At 43.5% G+C, this 22,425-nt stretch overlaps 1 protein-coding gene across 4 annotated transcripts in view; it reads right to left on the bottom strand.

Annotated features, from left to right (window-relative positions):
• The window catches only part of LOC117521363 (WD repeat-containing protein 37), a 68,262-nt gene that overhangs the window by 8,655 nt on the left and 37,182 nt on the right, over window positions 1–22,425 (bottom strand). For all 4 annotated transcript variants that reach the window (XM_034182652.1, XM_034182653.1, XM_034182654.1 and 1 more), the window contains 4 exons: window positions 21,897–22,032; window positions 21,180–21,251; window positions 20,581–20,625; window positions 3,293–3,369 (listed from right to left, as the gene is read on the bottom strand). In XM_034182652.1, the coding sequence (XP_034038543.1) occupies window positions 3,293–3,369; window positions 20,581–20,625; window positions 21,180–21,251; window positions 21,897–22,032 (330 nt within the window). The remainder of the gene's footprint in view (window positions 1–3,292; window positions 3,370–20,580; window positions 20,626–21,179; window positions 21,252–21,896; window positions 22,033–22,425) is intronic.

Raw genomic sequence — 22,425 nt, 5'->3', positions numbered from 1 at the left:
GGTCTGGTTAGGTTAAAAACTCCAGCTTTTGTTGGCTTCTGGTTTATTCTTCTCTACAAGAGTCAAGACAGAAGTCAGACTACCAGAGCAAGAATTTTAGCTGAGGAAGCTTCTGTGATTAGAAGCGAAACATCCTCACGTCAAGCAACCCAGTCCAGTCGAAGATTCAAGCTTCTCTACAATATTTGAAACCCAAACTAAAAGGTGCATGTGAGTACTTTGGAGGGTGTGTGAATTTAAAGTTTCGTTTGCCTGGAAATGTTTGGTAGATTATCCGAGAGTGGGTCGGGCAGATGTATTTCCACCCTACGTGGTATGTGGATGAAGGTCGGCCACAGATTTACCCTTAAAGGCTTCATTTGGGGAAAGGTTCAGGTCACTGAGGAGGGTCAAAGGTCAAAATTTTGATCCCTCCAACTCCAATTTGCATCAGATTTGGCAAACATATTAAGATGGGTTCAAGAGATCAAATATGCCAAAGGTCAATCATAGGTCAGGTCAAGTCTACAGGCCTACTCCTCCCAGGTCCTTCAGCCAATGTCTACCTAATTTGGTATGTGCATGAAGGTTAATCACAGAATAGCCCTTTAAAAAGGGTTAATTTTGCCAAAGATCTAGAAATCTGATTTTTAACCTGATTTGGACTGAACAATACGATAAGATACGATATACTTTATTGTCCCCAAAGGGAAATTTGTCTTGGACTTCAAGTCAAAATCAATAATCTCAAAATCAATAAATACAACAACACACAGTACACTGCTTACATGCCTATGGAACATTCATCAGCATGTTGCACATTCCCATGATATAAAATACCATTAAAACAACACAATAAGATAATAATAAAATAATAATAAAAAAAAACAGATTAAAACAGATAACAGATGAACCTGGCACACAATTGTACTGGCAAAGACAGCCAGTGGTCATTCATTCAGATGAAGGTCAAGGGTCAGATTTCCATCTAATCAAGAAGTGTTTCTGAATGTCTAGCAATAAATCACAGAAGGACACAATACAGACCAGGAATCTGTCTCTCCCAGAACTACATCACTTATGGCATGTATGTTACATGAGTTCACCAGGATTCTAACCCTAACCGGATCATTTCCAGAGTAAAAGACACAATGACAATGCAGTTTACCAGAAAATTCTGACGATACAACCCCAATTCCAATGAAGTTGGGACGTTCTGTAAAATGTAAATAAAAACAAAAGACAATGATTTGCAAATCCTATTCAACCTATATTCAATTGAATACACTACAAAGACAAGATATTTAATGTTGAAACTGATAAACTTTGTTGTTTTTATGCAAATATTTGCTCATTTTGAAATGGATGAATGCAACACATTTCAAAAAAGTTGGGACGGGGCAACAAAAGACTGGGAAAGTTGATGAATGCTCAAAAAACACCAAATTGGAAACAGGTGAGTGTCATGATTGGGTACAAAAGGAGCATCCCCAAAAGGCTTAGGCGTTCACAAGCAAAGATAGGGCGAGGATCATCACTTTGTGAACAACTGTGTGAAAAAACAGTCCAACAGTTTAAGAACAATGTTTCTCAATGTTCAATTGCAGGGAATTTAGGGATTCCATCATCTGCAGTCCATAATATAATCAGAAGATTCAGAGAATCTGGAGAACTTTCTACACATAAGCGGCAAGGCTGAAAACCAACATTGAATGCCCGTGACCTTTGATCCCCCAGGCGGCACTGCATTAAAACCAACATCACTGTGTAAAGGATCTTACCGCGTGGGCTCAGGAACACTTCAGAAAACCATTGTCAGTTAACACAGTTCGTCGCTACATCTACAAGTGCAAGTTAAAACTCTACCATGCAAAGTGAAAGCCAAACATCAACAACATCCAGAAACGCCGCTGCCTTCTCTGGGCCCAAGCCCAGTGGAAAAGTGTGCTGTGGTCTGATGAGTCCACGTTTCAAATTGTTTTTTGAAATCACGGACGTCGTGTCCTCCGGACAAAAGAGGAAAAAGACCATCCAGACTGTTACCAGCACAAAGTTCAAAAGCCAGCATCTGTGATGGTATGGGGGTGTGTTAGTGGCCATGACATGGGCAACTTACACATCTGTGATGGCACCAATGCTGAAAGGTACATCCAGGTTTTGGAGCAACACATGTTGCCATCCAAGCAACATCTTTTTCAGGGATGTCCCTGCTTATTTCAGCGTGACAATGCTAAGCCACATTCTGCACATGTTACAACAGCGTGGCTTTGTAGTAAAAGAGTGCGGTTACTCGACTGGCCTGCCTGTAGTCCAGACCTGTCACCCATTGAAAATGTGTGACACATTATGAAGCGCAAAATATGACAACAGAGACCCCGGACTGTTAAACAACTGAAGTCGTACATCAAACAAGAATGGGAAAGAATTCCACCTACAAAGCTTTAACAATTAGTGTCCTCAGTTCCCAAATGCTTATTGAGTGTTGTTAGAAGGAAAGGTGATGTAACACAGTGGTAAACATACCACTGTCCCAGCTTTTTTGAAATGTGCTGCAGGCATCCATTTCAAAATGAGCAAATATTTGCACATAAACAATAAGGTTTATCAGTTTGAACATTAAATATCTTGTCTCTGTGGCGTATTCAACTGAATATAGGTTGAAGAGGATTTGCAAATCATTGTGTTCTGATTTTATTTACAATTTTCTCAACGTCCCAACTTCATTGGAATTGGGGTTGTCCATCCTTATTGACAATTCATTGCATCTGCCAAGGACGTAATAAAGTTGTCAGCGTTTATTTGTCTGTGTGGCAGAATTACGTCAAAACTACTGCACGGATTTTGACGAAATTTTCACCACAGACAGATACTAGGCCATGGAAGACTCCCCTGAATTTTGGAGGTGATCCTGATCCTGATTGGTGAACCTCAGAAATCTTGGTTTGCTCTAATCTAACAGCTGTAGCCTTTAGCGCCCTCTGGGCCACAGCTGCTGCTGACAAGTGAATATAAATTTGTTTGTGATGCCACAAAGTCTTTTTTGCTTGAAAACAAAATTAATCTTCACTGAAATAACTCACTGTGTCATCTTCAGTCCAAAATGAACTCAGTACCCAGTGTGTCATTTCAACTGTTTGATGGAAACAAAGTTGGAAAATTTAGATTTCACCGCACATCCAAATGCCTTTATGGCTCTGAAAAACACTGGCTAGTTTTCTATCATCCTTCTTGCAGTTAAAAGAATAAACACCTGATTTTCCATCTGCTGCACACCAACAAGTGAACGCAGCATAAATGTACTGTTCAGACTTACTGTATTCTCGGTAACAGGCTGCGGTGTCGGCAGCTGCACCATGTATCTCCAGATGTGGGCGGTCTGGTCTCCAGAAGCTGGGGATTGAAGATTTTAAGAGACTGTTAGAATCCAAACCAGAAAAACAATCATTATTGTATGGGCAACTAATGAGCAGGTTAGCAATCTAATCAGCCTAACCCAGTTTCTACACACTTGTCAAGTCAGATATAGCTTGATTAGTTTGACAATGACCTTGTTTCCAAATGCCGTTTTTTTTCTGGAGTTTAAGTCAGGTTGCTTGTTCTTTTTTAGTTTTGAAGGTCCTGCTCCTTATACCCTAAAACAACATACGAGGTCTGTGATAAAAGTAACGGACCTTATTATTTTTTTCAAAAACCATATGGATTTGAATCACGTGTGATTACATCAGACATGCTTAAACCCTCGTGGGCATGCGAGAGTTTTTTCACGCCTGTTGGTTACGTCATTCGCCTGTGGGCAGTCTTTGAGTGAGGAGTGGCCCACCCTCTCGTCGTTTTTTCATTGTTTAGGAATGGTTCAGAGACTGCTGCTTTGTTTGATAAAACTTTTTTCAAAAACTGTAAGGCACAACTGAGTGTACACCATTCGATAAATTCAGCTGGTTTTCGGTAAAAGTTTAACGGCTGATGAGATTTTGGTCTGGTAGTGTCGCCGTAAGGACGGCCCATGGCGCCTGACGGCAATCTGCGCTTCAAGGCGGCAGCGACTCGCCGTTTCAACTTGAAAACTTCCACATTTCAGGCTCTGTTGACCCAGTAAGTCGTCAGAGAACAGAGAACTTTCAGAAGAAGTCGGCATGAGGAGTTTATTCGGACATTCCATTGTTAACGGACATTTTGTAATGAAAGAACGTGCGGGCAGAGTTGCATGTCGGGCCGGACCCGACCGCGGGCACACGTCTTTCATTACAAAATGTCCTTAAACAGTGGAATGTCCGCATAAGGTCCTCATGCCGGCCTCTTCTGAATCTCCTCTGTTCTCTCACGACGTCCTGGGTGAATTAAGCCTTAAATTAGAATGTTTTCAGGTCGAAACAGGCCGACGATGGTGCCTGGAAGCACTGCGCGACATCCCGCTCCGTGGGAAGTCCTTACAGTGACAGAAACACCCCATAATCTTTCATCAGCCGTTAAACTTTTCACCGAAAACCAGCTTAATTTCTCGAATAGTGTCCACTCGGATATCCCTCACAGGTCCAGAAAAAATGTTGATAAAGCAACGCGCGTCGTCCGCAGCGGTTATTCAGACAAAGAGATTCCGACGGGCGGGGTGGAGCACTCCTCACTCAAGGCCTGCCCACAGGCGAATGACGTCACCGACACGCGTGAAAAAACTCACGCATGCGCACGAGGGTTCAAGCTTGACTGACGTAAAAACATATGAATCAAATCCATTTATTTTTTGAAAAAAATAAAAAGGACCGCTTTTTTCATCACAGACCTCGTATATTGAAAAAACCCACCATTTCCATCTACTCACAAGATGGCACCATCTACACTGGTCACTAGACAGGGGCGTTTTACAATTCCAATACCTTTGCAGGAAAAGGGAGGCCCACATCTTTAGAGTTCTGGTGCTTTTTGCTTCCTGTTCTGTATGTCTTAAGATTGGATGCTAACCTGTGAACTAAAAGGGCAGACTTGACACACAAGACAAACTGCTCCTGTATACTGAATGATGTACTGTGATCCACACTCCAGAGCAAAAGGTGGCAATAATGGACCATTAAACTGGATATCAACCACCTAGTGCAGCGGACACCTGAAACAATCCTGCAAATGGTGATAAAAGCAACAAATTCGGGACAAATACTCCTTAGACATTACTGTTTTGAAGAAGAAGAAAAAAAAAAAAAAAAGATTGGCCATTTGAATTTTCAATAGACAGCCAGGTAGGAGTCAATTGAAGAATTACACAGGGGTCAAAACAGCAAGAATGGTGACAAAGGTCAATTTCAGTTTGTACAGGGGTCGAAAGTTAAAGTTGCTCCAATGTTGGTAAAATGTTGTGCAAATTATTGGTTGAGCTAACAGGATTAATAAATGGAATAGTATTGGTTGTGTTGAATGTTTGGTCTGCAAAGTAAAGGTCAAACAATGCTGACAACAATTGGATTCTATGACGATATCTTAACCCATAACATGCTAACTAAGCATGACACATAGTGCAAACTATTCCTTTTTAAAACCCTATTAACTCAACCAAAAATTTACATCACTTTTTACCAAAATTAGAGAAACTAACATTTGACCTCTGTACAAACTGAAATCGACCTTTGTCATCATTCTTGCTGTTTTTATCCCATAACTCCATAACATTCAGTCACAGATTGTCCAAAATATACCTTTTTGGAACCCTTGTGATCAGACAAATAATATGGTATAGTTTTCAATATGATTGGAGCATCTTTTAATTTTGACCCCTGTGTAATTCTTCAGTTGACCCCTACCTGGCTGCCTACCGATAATTCAACTGGCCAATTCTTTTTTCAAACGAGTAATGTCCAAGGTGTATTTGTTTGCTGAATTTTGTGCTTCTATCACCATCTGCACAATTCCTCTGTAAATATTCTGTTATTTGCTGCACTATCCGTAAAACAAGAAAAATAAAAAGAGGTAGTTCTGCATGAGAGAGACCTTCTTTGTCTCAGAGAATGAGTGAATTGAATAAATCATACTCTCAAACTGAAAGACCACATTCTGGAAAAAAAAAAGAGGAAATATACATATACGAGGCCTATTAGAAAAGAAACCAACAGTTTTATAAAAAAAAAAAAAAAAAAACTATATGGATTTGAATCACGTGCGATTACACCAGACATGCTTGAACCCTCATGCGCATGCGTGAGTTTTTTCACGCGTCGGTGACGTCATTCGCCTGTGGGCAGGCTTTGAGTGAGCACTGGTCCAGCTCTCTCGGCTGAAATCCTTTGTCTGAGATGCTGCTGGAGACGGCGCACGTTGCTTTATCAAAATTTTTTCAGGACCTGTGAGGGATATCCGACTGGACACTATTCGAGAAATTCTGCTGGTTTTCGGTGAAAAGTTTAACGGCTGATGAGAGGTTGTGGAGTTTCTTTCGCTTTAAGGACAGCTCATAAAGCGGATCGGCGCGGCGCGGTCGGAGGTGGCGTCCATCTGGCTGTTTCGAGCTGAAAACATCCTAATTTAAGGCTCTGTTCACCCAGGTTGTCGTCAGAGAACAGAGAAGTTTCAGAAGACGTCAGCATGAGGAGTTTATGCGGACTTTCCACTGTTAAAGGAGATTTTGTAATGAAAGAACGTGCGGGAAAATTCGCCGACTCGGTTTCCGTGACGACGACGCAAATCTGTCTGCGCCGCGACAGGAAAAACACCTTGTTGAAAACCATTTGTAAAATTCAGGCGGCTTTTGATGGCTTTCAACAAGTGAGTATCTGAGAAATTGTTTTAACAGCTGGGCATGTTCCAACTTGTCCGTTAAGGTTTCCAATGGAGGTGTTTTTCCTGTGGCGACCCCCCGCGGTCGGGTCCAGCCCGACATGCGAATCTGCCCGCACGTTCTTTCATTACAAAATCTCCTTTAACAGTGGAATGTCCGCATAAACTCCTCATGCCGACCTCTTCTGAAACTTCTCTGTTCTCTGACGACGACCTGGATGAACAGAGCCTGAAATGTGGAAGTTTTCAGCTTGAAACAGCGAGACGCCGCCACCTCGGAGCGCAGATCGCCGTCAGGCGCCGTGGACCGTCCTTAAAGCGACACTTACAAACCAAAATCTCTCATCAGCCGTTAAAATTTTTACCAAAAACCAGCTGAATTTTTCGAATGGTGTCCACTCAGTTATGCCTTACAGTTTTTGAAAAAATTTTTATCAAACAAAGCAGCAGTCTCTGAGCCATTCCTAAACAATGAAAAAACGACGAGAGGGTGGGCCACTCCTCACTCAAAGACTGCCCACAGCGAATGACGTAACCGACAGGCGTGAAAAAACTCTTGCATGACCACGAGGGTTCAAGCATGTCTGATGTAATCACACGTGATTCAAATCCATATGGTTTTTGAAAAAAATAATAAGGTCGGATACTTTTCTAACAGACCTCGTATATCATACACACTTGGTACAAGGCATCTTTGGATTGTGTGAGACAATGACAGCAACAGCAAATCAGCTAGGCAAAGCTAAGGTAAAACTATTAAGTTTAAGTTTTTTGTTTTTTTTTACAAAAGTGTTTTTCATATGTTTAAATACATTGAACAGAACCACAAGAAGCAGCTAACTCTTGAGTTCTTTGTGACTGGCACATTAACATTCACATGCCTGTGAACGTAAGCTCGCTAACACAATGTCTGGCTATGAATAAATCATATGCTGATTAATTTCATTTTGCTTATTTTTCGGACCTTTTTATTTTTTGCAAAAACCTGATGGATTTGAATCACGTATGCTTGCATGAGTCAACCTTGAACCTTCGTGCGCATGCGTGAACTTTTTCACGCCTGTTGATTGCGTCAGTTGCTGCCAAGCAGCCTTTATGTGAGGACGTGTGTTGTGCTCTCGGCAGATTTTCATTACAAGGAAAATGGCGGAACGACTGGAGCAGTGCTACTGAATCAAATTTTGCCAGAAACTGGGTGACAGCCAGATGGAAACCATTTGGAAGATTCAGACGGCTTTCGGTGGCTTTTCAGTCGTGTGACTATCTGAGAAATTGCGGAAGAGGTGGGCATCATTTTTCGGAGTCCAGCATGTCCTGTGAGACTTCAACATGAAGGTGCTTTTGCTCCGCCGTCAGCTTCGCCACGAATTTCACCGCCACTCTTTTCATGGCCAAATCTTCTGTCACAGTGGAATGTACCAAAAAAGTGCTGATGTCCACCTCTTCCGCAATTTCTTGGACAGTCACACGACGGTCCTGTGTCACCACAGCGTTCACTTTGGAAATGATCTGGTCATTTCAGCATGTTGATGGCTGACCGGAGCGCGGCGCACTCTCCACCATTGTGCAGATGTCTTTAAAGTGGTTGTACCGCTCCTTAATCTGTGTGATGCCCTAAGCATCGTCACCCAAAGCCGTCTGAATCTTCCGAATGGTTTCCACCTGGCTGTCACCCAGTTTCTGTCAAAATTTGATGCAGTGTTGCTCCAGTCATTCCGTCTTTTTCCTTGCAATGAAAATCCGCCGAGAGACTACACCCGTCCTCACACAAATGCTGCTTTCCAGCAAATGACGCAATCGACAGGCGTGAAAAAGTTCACGCATGCGCACAAAGGTTCAAGGTTGGCTCATGCAAGCACACATGATTCAAATCCATCAGGTTTTTGCAAAAAATAAAAAGGTCCGATACTTTTCTAACAGACCTCGTACATACATACACACAGTTGTGCTCAAAGGTTTACATACCCTGGCAGAATTTTTGATTTATTGGCCATTTTTCAGAGAATATGAACAATAACACTAAAACTTCATGGTTAGTGGTTGTGTGAAGCCATTTATTGTCAAACAACTGTGTTTACTCTTTTTAAATCATAATGACAACAGAAACTAATCAAACGACCCTGATCAAAATTTACATACCCTGTTGATTTTGTCCCGATAACATGCACACAAATTGACACAAACGGGTTTGAATGACTACAAAAGGTAACCTTCCTCACGTGTGAGCTGTCTGCTTGTTATCAGTGTGTGTGTGTGTGTGTGTGTGTGTGTGTGTGTGTGTGTGTGTGTATATACAAAAGGTCAGTGAGTTTCTGCCAGAGGTAGGACAAAGTCACTGTCAAGTCATCAATCTGCAAGTCCCAAGTCAACTCTCAAGTCAGCTTGCAAGCAACTGGTGGTCATTATTGACTTGGGACTTGCTGATTATGACTTGAGAGTGACTTGATGGTGACTTCGCCCCACCTCTGGTTTCTGCGCTTCTGACAGACCCTTGGATCTTTAATCCAGTGCTGCATGTTGTGGTCGACCTTTGTCCTTGCCCTGTCTGTCCCTTTCATGTGATGTCTGTTTTCCCTCCAGGTGGCACACTGCAGAGCACCTGCAACTCATCTCCTCGCACCAGAGGCTCATGAGCTCCTGATCAGGAGTGAGTTACTTAAACGCTGGCTTTGAGCTCAGTCTTTGCCAGATTCTTTCATGACCTTGACCTCACCAGAATCTCAGCCAGATACTACTTTGAGATACCGTTACTTCGACTCTTTGTCTTCTGAGAGATTCCCTGAGACACCTCTGTGCGACGTCTGACCTTCCCGCAGCTCCTTTCAACTGTAACCTGGCACCTCTATTTTCCGTAATAGAGCTCTTTAACCTCTGGTGTTTCCAGACGCCTTCCTGCACGGCTTCCATGCTGCAACGTCTCCTGACTTCCACGCCACAACCTGCACGACGTCACTTTGGAACTCGCAGCTGTGCCGCTGCTCCTCAGCATTCAGCCTCAGAGTGTGCTGCTCTGCTCCGTTCAGCTAAGTTCCTGCTGCCTCTGAGTCTGTGAGATTCCACCTCTCATTCTGCTCCTGTCAGTGACTGTGCATTACCATGAACTGTATGAACTGTATGCAGAATTACTAAGAACTTACAAGTCATTCCTGAAGCCAAGTCAAGCTTAACTGAACTGCGTCATAAGATGCACCGCTGCTGACCTTTGACCTCTGAACAGTTCCTGAACTATGAATAATTCCTAAACTGTGAATGTTCCTGCATTAAGCCTTCCTGTGAACATTCTGTTGTTAAGGGCTTCCAGTGTTACAAGTTCAATCACTCAGCTTTGTTGTCCTTGTTTCTCAGAATGTTCCTCCCTCCTCAGCTCTGAGCGTCCCACCTGGCTCCGGTTCCTGTACCACACTCCTGGGTTTCATTCTCACTCACTAACTCTCAAGCCTGGCTCCATGTGCACTGCAGCTCCCGGCTTTCCACCGCTACAAGCAAGCCCTGTCTCAGCTCTGCAGGCACCAGCTCCAGCTTCAGCACTGTTATTCATCCATTATTGTAAATAAATCTCCTTTTGTTCACTCCTGTCTCATCCTTGCTCTCAGCATTTGAGTCCATCACCTGAACTGGTCTGGTCCTGTGCAGACCTCTAACCACAACACTGCACTGACGTTTCTGGTTTCTGAGTCATAGGGAACGTAAACGAATGCAGGGGTGGCAGCCAAGAGGTTAGTGCACTTGAGTTCAGTGCGGAAGGTTCCTGGTTCGAACCCCACCCCTGCCACATTTCTCCATGCAATGTGGAGCTGCATCAGGAAGGGCATCCGGTGTAAAGCCTGTGCCAATTCAACAGGCAGATCCACCTCAGATTTGCTGTGGCGACCCCTACTCCAAAACAAGGGAGCAGCTGAAAGAATTGTCAAACACAACATAACTGAACTGTATAAAACAGGAAAGGGATATAAGAAGGTCCAAATGTGCTTTACCATACCTCATACCTTAGCATACCTCCTTGTGCAAAGTGCGCTGTATAGTTGAACGATGCACAGAGACACTATCTGCAGCAAGATCATGTTGTAGGTCTTTGGAGCAGGTCTGTTGGTTGACTATGACTGTTCTCACCATCCTTCGCCTCAGCTTATGAGATTTTTCTTGGCCTGCCACTTTGGACCTCAACTAGTACTGTGCCTGTGGTCTTCTATTTCCTCACTATGTTCCTCGCAGTGGAAACTGACAGCTGAAATCTCTGAGATAGCTTTTTGTATCCTTGCCCTAAACCATGATGTTGAACAGTCTTTGTTTTCAGGTCATGTGAGAGTTGTTTAGAGGCTCCCATATTGCCACTCATTAGAAGAGATGCAAAGAGGGGAACATTTCCAAATGGCCACCTTAAATACCCTTTCTCATGATTGGATTCACCTGTGTAAGGAGGTCAAGGGTCAATGAGCATACCAAACCAATTTTGTGTTCCAATAATTAGTGCTACATGTATTCAAATAAATAAAATGACAAGGGTGCCTAAATTTATGCACCTTCCCAATTTTGTTTAAAGAATTACTGCACACTTTCTGTAAATACTAGAAACTTCATTTCATTTCTCAAATATGAGTGTGTTTGTCTGCGATCTGATATATTTAACTGAAATTTCTGAGCCAAACAACCAATGATTTATAAAGAAAAATCATGAAAATTATTAGGGGTGCCAAAACTTTTGCATACAACTGTATTTTCAGACATTTTCCAAAATCAGGATGCTTTATGTGGATACGTGTCCGTCAGACTGTGATGACGGATTGGACTGAAGTGAACGGGGAATATTTCCTCCGTGTGTGAATGAAACAGTAGTTTGTATGAGGACTGCAACTGGCAGCCAATCAATGACCGGCATTAATGGGCGTATTTAGACTAATGAGTAAAATACAAGAAACGTTTGCCAACAATCACATAACATACCTACAACTTATGTCCCACATGTGCGGGACATATGAGTCATACGCTGGCATTCATTGAAAATTTTCAGCATGCCAAAAATTTTTCAAGAACCTCAGCATATTAAGACGTATATCAGCGAGCTTCAGTGTGGGTCAGTGAGCTTCAGTATGCTCTTAACTTAAATAAAAAAAATAAATAAAAAAAACTTACCCATAACTTATTAGACTTATGCCAGTGTTTTTAATACAGTTGGCATACGCTGGCTAAATCATCATGGTGTGACAGGGACTTAAATAACACTTCTTTGCGGCAGGGTGCATAAACACAAAAGCGCTGGTTTGTTCTTCCATGCAGCTTGCCCCAATATATAATACATAGATAAACTGTGTCTTCTTTTGACAAAGATGATAATAGTGTTTGGGACTTTATTTTTTATTTATTTATTTTTCATGTATTCATTTTGGGTTTGTGATCACCTTTGAACAGTGGTGGGCACAGTTCAGCTCATCCGATAATTATCGAAGCTAATGTTTTTGCTAATGGATTAGCTTTTCGGATAACTTTTAAAACCATCAGCGGACCAATTATTTTCCAATAATTTTCAGTCCGCTAACTTTTTTTGCTGGTAAAATGAGCAAAGCTTAACGGTCAAAAAATGTTTGTAAACTATAAAATCAAACATTTTAGTCTGTCTGTTGTTTGTTTGTGGCTGTCACTTGCTGATGACATCATCATTAAGTGCAAAACGTGTCTGGCCAGTTGACGCAGGGAGCACTCACTGTAGCGTCACTTTGGACGTTACAGTAAGTGTTACTGTCCGCTCGACACAGAAACAAAACTAATTTTAACATTTTATTTTATTTCATTGGGGCTGACGGCATAATTTAATCACCACGACTTGGTGGGAGAGAGGAGATCTCACGGTTGTGTTACAGAGGGACTTTTCTTAGACACCGTTTTGGATAATCAGGACGCTTTATGTGGATTATTTCTTCAGAATTTAATGAACCCCACTGAACCTAAGAGGTAAGAATTTATATTTACTACTTGTCTTTTGATCTGCCAATCAATGCATTAATGGACGTATTTCGGTTGTTTAAGCCGTAGGGTTCAAACGTGTGAAAAAAGAGGCAGCTTTTAGTTCATAAATGATGGTGTATATACAGTAGTGTTCAGAATAATAGTAGTGCTATGACTAAAAAGATTAATCCAGGTTTTGAGTATATTTCTTATTGTTACATGGGAAACAAGGTATCAGTAGATTCAGTAGATTCTCACAAATCCAACAAGACCAAGCATTCATGATATGCACACTCTTAAGGCTATGAAATTGGGCTATTAGTAAAAAAAAAAGTAGAAAAGGGGGTGTTCACAATAATAGTAGTGTGGCATTCAGTCAGTGAGTTCTTCAATTTTGTGGAACAAACAGGTGTGAATCAGGTGTCCCCTATGTAAGGATGAAGCCAGCACCTGTTGAACATGCTTTTCTCTTTGAAAGCCTGAGGAAAATGGGACGTTCAAGACATTGTTCAGAAGAACAGCGTAGTTTGATTAAAAAGATGATTGGAGAGGGGAAAACTTATACGCAGGTGCAAAAAATTATAGGCTGTTCATCTACAACGATCTCCAATGCTTTAAAATGGACAAAAAAAAAAAAACAGACACGTGGAAGAAAACGGAAAACGACCATCAAAATGGATAGAAGAATAACCAGAATGGCAAAGACTCACCCACTGATCAGCTCCAGGATGATCAAAGACAGTCTGGAGTTACCTGTAAGTGCTGTGACAGTTAGAAGACACCTGTGTGAAGCTAATTTATTTGCATGAATCCCCCGCAAAGTCCCTCTGTTAAATAAAAGACGTGCAGAAGAGGTTACAATTCAAGCCACAGTTCACAGTGAAGACAGTGAAGCATGGTGGTGCAAGCATCATGATATGGGCATGTTTCTCCTACTATGGTGTTGGGCCTGTATATCGCATACCAGGTATCATGGATCAGTTTGGATATGTCAAAATACTTGAAGAGGTCATGTTGCCTTATGCTGAAGAGGACATGCCCTTGAAATGGGTGTTTCAACAAGACAATGACCCCAAGCACACTAGTAAACGAGCAAAATCTTGGTTCCAAACCAACAAAATGAATGCCTCGCAGATGTGAAGAAATCATAAAAAACTGTGGTTATACAACTAAATACTAGTTTAGTGATTCACAGGATTGCTAAAAAAGCAGTTTGAACATCATAGTTTTGAGTTTGTAGCATCAACAGCAGATGCTACTATTATTGTGAACACCCCCTTTTCTACTTTTTTACTAATAGCCAAATTTCATAGCCTTACGAGTGTGCATATCATGAATGCTTGGTCTTGCTGGATTTGTGAGAATCTACTGGTACCTTGTTTCCCATGTAACAATAAGAAATATGCTCAAAACCTGGATTAATCTTTTTAGTCACATAGCACTACTATTATTCTGAACACTACTGTAATACAGAGATAAACTGACTTCTAATTCTGTGTTTTAATACTTTTGAAAGATGACAGTGTTTGGGGTTTTTTTTTTTTTCATTCACTTTTTGTGTGTTCTTTTTGTGATTTATGATCCTTGAATTTACCGAGCAGCCCCTGCGGCGCGTAAAGTGAAATTGGTTTATCAGAAGACGACAATGTAATCTGATGTGGCCGCATCCGAATCAATACTAAAACGTATCAGTTATCTGTAATAAAGGTATATTTTTTTTTAGCAGTTTATCAGTTTAGCGTCATTAAAATAACTTTTCAGTTATCAGATTCATGGTTATCAAAGCTAACTTTTTGGTTAGCTGTGCCCACCACTGCCTTTGATTTTACTCAGAAGCCCCAACAGTAGCTGACAGTGTACCGAGTCAAAACTAGAAGTTAGCGGTGAGCTGAACCTTCTGCTAAATATTTTAGCAGTTTATCGGTGTAGCGTTATAAACGTGAACCTAATTTTTCAGTTAGGTTGTTGGCGCTAACAGTAAAGCGAATACAATACCGTCCCTGCTGTGCCGATTCTCCAGCCAATCTCACACTCCATTGTCCCCACACTCGTGAACATGACCCAGAGGTACTTGAACTCCTTCACCTGGGGCAAGACCTCTTTCCCTACCCAGAGTAGGCAATCCATCGGTTTCCTGCTGAGAACCACGGCCTCAGATTTAGAGGTCCTGATCCTCATCCCAGCCACTCGGCTGCGAACCAACCCAGTGAGTGCTGGAGGTCAAAGGCCGATGAAGCCAAAAGGACCACATCATCTGCAAAAAGCAGTGATGAGACCCTGAGCCCACCAAACTGAAGACCCTCCTGCCCCCGACTACGCCTCAATATCCTGTCCATGAATATCACAAACAAGATTGGTGACAAGGCACAGCTAAGAGGCCAACCCCCACCAGAAACAAGTCCGACTTACTACTGAGGACCTGAACACAGCTCTCACTTTTTGAGTACAGAGATTGGAAGGCCCTGAGAAGGGCGCCCCTCACTCCATACTCCCACAGCACCTCGCACAGTATCTCCCAGGGTACCCGATCATACGCCTTCTCCAAGTCCATTAAACACTTGTAGACTGGATGGGCATACTCCCAGGCACCTTCCAGGATCTTTTTGAGAGTGAAGAACTGGTTGGGTGTTCCACGGTCAGGACAGAACCCACATTGTTCTTCTTCAATCTGAGGTTCGGCTATCAGCCAAATTCTACTTCCCAGCACCCCAGAGTAGACTTTACCAGGGAGGCTGAGTATTGTGATGTCCCTGTAGTTGGCACACACTCTCTGCTCCCCTTTTTAGGGGAGGTGAAGGTCTAGTGGTTAAAGCGTTGGGCTTGAGACCAGAGTATCCTCGGTTCAAATCCCAGCCTGACCGGAAAAAAAAAACAAAACAAAACAAAAAAAAAATCACTAAGGGCCCTTGGGCAAGGTCCTTAATCCCCTAGTTGCTCCCGGTGTGTAACGGGCACCTTGCATGGCAGCAGCCTCACATCGTGGTGAATGTGAGGCTGCTGATGCAGATGGAAAAGTGCTATATAAATGCAGTCCATTTATTTACCATTTAAATATGGGGACCACCACCCCAGCTTGCCACTCCTTTGGCGCTGTCCCAAACCTGCACACAATGTTGAAGAGATGTCTCATCGAAGACAGTCCCTCTGCACCCAGAGCCTGCACAACTTCTGAACGGACCTCAGCAACACCCGGGGCTTTGCCACTGCATAGTTGTTTCACTACCTCAGTGACTTCCACCAGAGAAATTGATGATGATCCTCCATCAGCTTCCAGCTCTGTCTCGACTACAGAAGGCACTCCAGTCTAAGGCAGGAGTACCTCAAAGTGTTCCCTCCAGCATCGTATTACCTCCTCAGTTGAAGTCAACAGAGTCCCATCCTTACTGTATACAGCTTGGATAGTTTCCCGTTTTTCTGTCCTCACAGTCCTCCAGAAGCACCTTGGTGCCCACCAACAGTTGTTTTCCATGATTGCTCCAAACTCCTCCCACACCACAGCTTTGTCTTCCTCACAGCAGAAGCTGCCACCCTTAGGGCTTGTAACTGCCTTGTAACTGCCTCTGGAGCCCTCAGGGATAACATATCCCTGGAAGGATTCCTTCAGTGAGACAGCTTCCCTGACCACGACGGTGTTCAAGAGTTGCCGCCCCTTGAGGCACCTAAGACTTTCGGGCCGCAGCTCCCTGCTGCAGCTTCAGCAATGGAAGTTTTGAACATTGCCAATTCTGGTTCAATGCCACCAAACTCCACAGTGACTTCAGACTTCAGAGAACTTTATTGATCCCAAAAAAGGGCAATTACGTTTACACTCCAATTACCTCAGCCAAGATACAGCAATTAATCCACAATTATTACTTGTTTACCATAATAATGGCACACATCAAAATTAAAGCCAACACATATACATTTGGCACTGTTTATGTGTACTAAACTTGAAGCAGTCCATCATCGGAATTGAGGTAAAGTGGGTGAAGGCCACTGCAACTGGAGTCACGCCGCCACTAGCTTGGGGGGAACGGGGACCTGCCGCAGCTTAAAAACCGCGCAGCCCCTGGAGGGGGGAGGGATGGCGTGAGCGGTGGCTGGGATGGGGTAAAGTGATGGGGGGGCAGGAAGGGAGGTAAAGGGAAAAAATATGGAGCATGCTTCAGTCTTGTCCATGTGTAAGTCTGTCAGTTTATTGTCTTTGTGGGTTGAGATAAGAAGGAGCCGAATAATCTCACCAAAGCCTGAAGACATTCCTCTGGAGGTAAACATTGGGAAATTTGTCCTTGAGGCTAGATAAGCCTGGAGTGTTGTGGCTGAGCAGTTCCACTTGAACAACCAAATCCCAATTATGAATTAAGAATATTCGCAATTATGAATTAAGAATATTCACCGGCCTCCGAAACCTTCAGCTTCAACTGCAAGGCACGCATCAGCTCCAAGGTGTCATCCAATTTGCGTCTGAGTTCAAGAGTCAACGCACTCTGAGAATGCACTGCCTTGCCAACCTCGTTAATCATGACGGACAAGCGAGGGGCCGTGGTTCTTGATGCCGCCATCTTGCCAATTTTCCAGTAGATCAGGGCAGCACATAAGCCAAAAAGTACCAGCCCTGCTACCATGAGACCAAAAGTGAATAAATCCTCGACGTCCTCAATGGAGAAAGGCGCCAAGCATGCAACACACCAAGACCCCCAGGAGTCGAGGACATGGCCCGCAGGATACGTTCCATCTGGGCAGGTAGGATCCCTTACCAGATCTGTCCAAAGTTCCCCCCGCCCCCCACCCCCTGATCCAACTCATGACCAGATGGTGATCAGTTGACAGCTCTGCCCCTCTCTTCACCCAAGTGTCCAGAACATGCGGCCTCAGATCAGATGATACAATCACAAAATCGATCAACCTTTGGCCTAGGGTGCTCTGGTACCATGTACACTTACACTCAACAAAAATATAAAGGCAACACTTTTGGTTTTGCTCCCATTTTGTATGAGATGAACTCAAACATCTAAAACTTTTTCCACATACACAATATCACCATTTCCCTCAAATATTGTTCACAAACCAGTCTAAATCTGTGATAGTGAGCACTTCTCCTTTGCTGAGATAATCCATCCCACCTCACAGGTGTGCCATATCAAGATGCTGATTAGACACCATGATTAGTGCACAGGTGTGCCTTAGACTGTCCACAATAAAAGGCCACTCTGAAAGGTGCAGTTTTGTTTTATTGGGGGGGGATACCAGTCAGTATCTGGTGTGACCACCATTTGCCTCATGCAGTGCAACACATCTCCTTCGCATAGAGTTTATCAGGTTGTCAATTGTGGCCTGTGGAATGTTGGTCCACTCCTCTTAAATGGCTATGCGAAGTTGCTGGATATTGGCAGGAACTGGTACACGCTGTCGTATACACCGGTCCAGAGCATCCCAAACATGCTCAATGGGTGACATGTCCGGTGAGTATGCCAGCCATGCAAGAACTGGGACATTTTCAGCTTCCAAGAATTGTGTACAGATCCTTGCAACATGGGGCCGTGCATTATCCTGCTGCAACATGAGGTGATGTTCTTGGATGTATGGCACAACAATGGACCTCAGGATCTCGTCACGGTATCTCTGTGCATTCAAAATGCCATCAATAAAATGCACCTGTGTTCTTCGTCCATAACAGATGCCTGCCCATACCATAACCCCACCGCCACCATGGGCCACTCGATCCACAACACTGACATCAGAAAACCACTCACCCACACGACGCCACACACGCCGTCTGCCATCTGCCCTGAACAGTGTGAACCGGGATTCATCCGTGAAGAGAACACCTCTCCAACGTGCCAAACGCCAGCGAATGTGAGCATTTGCCCACTCAAGTCGGTTACGACGTCGAGACCCCGATGAGGACGACGAGCATGCAGATGAGCTTCCCTGAGACGGTTTCTGACAGTTTGTGCAGAAATTCTTTGGTTATGCAAACCGATTGTTTCAGCAGCTGTCCGAGTGGCTGGTCTCAGACGATCTTGGAGGTGAACATGCTGGATGTGGAGGTCCTGGGCTGGTGTGGTTACACGTGGTCTGCGGTTGTGAGGCTGGTTGGATGTACTGCCAAATTCTCTGAAATGCCTTTGGAGGCGGCTTATGGTAGAGAAATGAACATTCAATACATGAGCAACAGCTCTGGTTGACATTCCTGCTGTCAGCATGCCAACTGCATGCTCCCTCAAATCTTGCGACATCTGTGGCATTGTGCTGTGTGATTAAACTGCACCTTTCAGAGTGGCCTTTTATTGTGGGCAGTCTAAGGCACACCTGTGCACTAATCATGGTATCTAATCATCATCTTGATATGGCACACCTGTGAGCTGGGATGGATTATCTCAGCAAAGGAGAAGTGCTCACTATCACAGATTTAGACTGGTTTGTGAACAATATCTGTGGGAAATGGTGATATTGTGTATGTGGAAAAAGTTTTAGATCTTTGAGTTCATCTCATACAAAATGGGAGCAAAACCAAAAGTGTTGCATTTATAGTTTTGTTGAGTGTACGACCATCCTTATGTTCAAACATGGTGCTCGTTATGGACAGTGTATGATTAGCATAGCACAGAAGTCCAATAACAAGCGACCGCTCAGGTTTAGATCAGGGAGGCCGTTCCTCCCAATCACGCCTCTCCAGGTGTCTCTGTCACTGACCGCATGTGCATTGAAGTCCCCCAGCAGAACAATAAAGTCCCCTACTTCAGCCCCATGCAGGACTCCAGTCAAGGACTCCAAGAAGATTGAACCCGAAGGTGGAGGGAAGTGACATAGTGGGGTGTGTGGATACTCGCGACCCACACTTTGCCTCACACCCTGGACAACTCCAGAGAAGAATAAGGTCCAACCCTTATCAAGGAGAGTGGTTCCGGAGTCGAGGCTGAGTGTAGAGGTGAGGCCCACCAGAGCTAACTGGAAGCACTCCACCTCCCACCTAGACCACAAGCTCTGGCTCCTTCCCCCACAGCGAGATGACGTTTGGCACTCCCAGAGCTACCATCTGCTGCCCAGGTCTGGTCCCTTGAGGCATTCACTACCACCCATGGGACAATGCACCTGACCCCAGTGGTTCACCCTGTGGGTGGTGAGCCCACAGGGTGGCGATAGAAGATCCACCTTGCCTTTTTGGGCTGTGCCTGGCCAGGTTCCCTGGCAAGCCCAGCCACCAGGTGCTCGCTGACGGGCCCTCCGTCCAGGCCTGGCTCCAGGAGGCGGCCCCATGAAGTCTTTGTGAACCATTCTTAGTCTGGCCCCTCACCTAAGATCAATTGCTATGGGAGACCCTACAAGGAGCACAAAGGCTGCAGACAACACAGCTCTCAGGTTCATCGGGGCACACAAACATCTCCACCACAATAAGGTGATGGTTCCCTGAGAGCGGTACCACATTTAAAAATAAATATGGTACTGTGGTAAAAAAGATTATTAATAAATAAATTCTGTGCAACCTGTACATGCTTTTCTTCTTCTTCATAATGCATTTTTTGGACAGATAGACTAATACTGTACTCTGGTTCGACTTACAGTCCGGAAAATATGGTAAATAATGTATTCTCAATGTGTTAATCAGAAAACATTCGCGTGGTAACTCAGTCATTTTACTAAATGATTTTTTTTTTTCAAAATTGTGTGTTCTACGATTTGACTCAATCTAAAACAACACTTGAGTCACTGACTGACCTATACTTTGTCTGTGAACAAATTTTAAAACTTTCTGTTCCTCTCAAACAGAGTGTTAAATCTGGTCTAAAGTCCTTTAGTGCAGATTATTTAAAAAGACACATTTCACAATGCATGATGTTTTCCCAGAATGCAAGCACAGCAACTGCAAATGTCACAGCTGCTGGTTTGAATCTGAAATGTGGTTTGGATTTGGATCATTACCTGTTAGCGCCATCTGCTCAATGGGGTGGAATTTGATAGAATTAACTGTGGAGAGAGACACACAGATGTCATATTCAAGCATGAGAATGAAACATCCTGAAAAATCATGAAAGTTGGCCGGGGTCTGGGACCTCAGTAGGAGCTCCTGGGTTTTAGACAAAACTTAGACCCATTGTAAAGCAGCTCAAAAAACGTTATGAATACTTTGCCTCGATCGTGCTAAAAATACAAATAAAATCTGGATTTCAAGAAACGTTCTGAAAAGTCCATCACTAAAACTTTCAGATGTTCATGCAAGCTCACAGTTTGTTCCTTTACACCTGAAGCAGACAGGAAGAACTTTACCGAAGTGGCTGCAATTTAGTATTTGATTCGGCTCATTCGATCTGAGGATAACTGATGATTTTTCACCCTTAAAAACTCATTTTGATGTAATTAACATGTCTTCTTCCATCTAGACTGTTTTCTTTGAGAAGTCTTTATGGATTTTTGTGAAACTAACCACTAGCATGATGGGTATTTGTTGCTTTTCTGTTTATTCAAAGCACAAATTGTTTTTGAGAAACAGTGAGTCAAAGCTGTATGAACACTGAAGGAACCTGATCCTTGATGGCCCAAATACTTCAGCAGAGACTTTCCTGTCTCAATGCTCCACAGCATGGCAGTGTGGTCTGTCATGGAGAAGAGAGAGAAGAAAAGAGAGAGAGAGAGAGAGAGAGAGAGAGAGAGAGAGAGAGAGAGAGAGAGAGAGAGAGAGAGAGAGAGAGAGAGAGAGAGAGAGAGAGAGAGAAAAAAAAACATCATTTAACAAATAAGCAAGGCTAAATAGAAATAAATGTGCAAAGACAGGAGGCACCATCACCAAAGCTAAAATATAAAATGAAGGTTTTCCTTTCAAGGCAACATTTACACTATTTCAGAATTATATAATTTGTGACAGTTTATTTTACATCATGATTCTTATTTATCACCCGTGCCGGCTTACTGCATAAATCAGGGGTCATGACCCTTCCTAATAGTCACCTGACCTGTACGTCTTTCAAGAGTACCTGCTGTAACTACCACTGATCAGTCAAAGTCTGGCACTTCCTAGCTGCTGATTGGCTGAGAACACCTGACCTCGTTAATTATCAGTGGGTGGAGCAGGGAAACAAGCAGGTCAGTCAAGTCAGGTGACCTCCAGGAGCAGGGTCAGTGACCCCTGGTCCATATAAATGCTACAATCAAAGCAGCAGCTCTGAAGCTGAAATGATTTCTGGGATTTGAGTAAAGAAACCACACAAAGAAATGAAAGCGTGAACAAGTGGAGGTGGTACCTGCGGAGGCAGTGCCCAGCACCATAGGTTGGGTCCTAGTGACACTCAGGTCCCAGATGCCATCTCTGTGGGCCACATACTCCCTGATTAGCTGGCACACCGCTCTGGATGTGGTCGCTTTGAAACTGGACACAATCTAACAGCAACACAAAGTTGACAAAGGTCACAAGCAGCCTGGAGACAACAGGAGTGACAAGGCCAACAGTGTTCCTACACCTTCTCCAGACACACTGTTCTCTACGGCTCTGCATGCACCAGGGATTCATTTTCACAACAGACATTCACAAACAAAGATAATATTTCAATTCAGTGGTGCGCACAGCTAACCAAAAAGTTAGCTTTGATAACTGGAAATCAGCTAACTGAAATGTTGTCTTTTATAATGCTAAAATGATAAACTGCCTAAAAACGTATCGGAAGCTACAGCGAACCGATAACTTTCAATTTTGTCTCCCGTACGCTCTCATCTACTAACAAGCCAATATTGAGTTTAAACACCGCCAAAGCTTCTAATAGACTAAAAGGCGAT

Source organism: Thalassophryne amazonica, chromosome 12, assembly GCF_902500255.1.
Source record: "Thalassophryne amazonica chromosome 12, fThaAma1.1, whole genome shotgun sequence".
In the NCBI taxonomy this organism is placed as follows: Eukaryota; Metazoa; Chordata; class Actinopteri; order Batrachoidiformes; family Batrachoididae; genus Thalassophryne; species Thalassophryne amazonica.
Note: the sequence above shows the minus strand (reverse complement) of the source record. Positions and strands in the feature narration are given on the sequence as shown.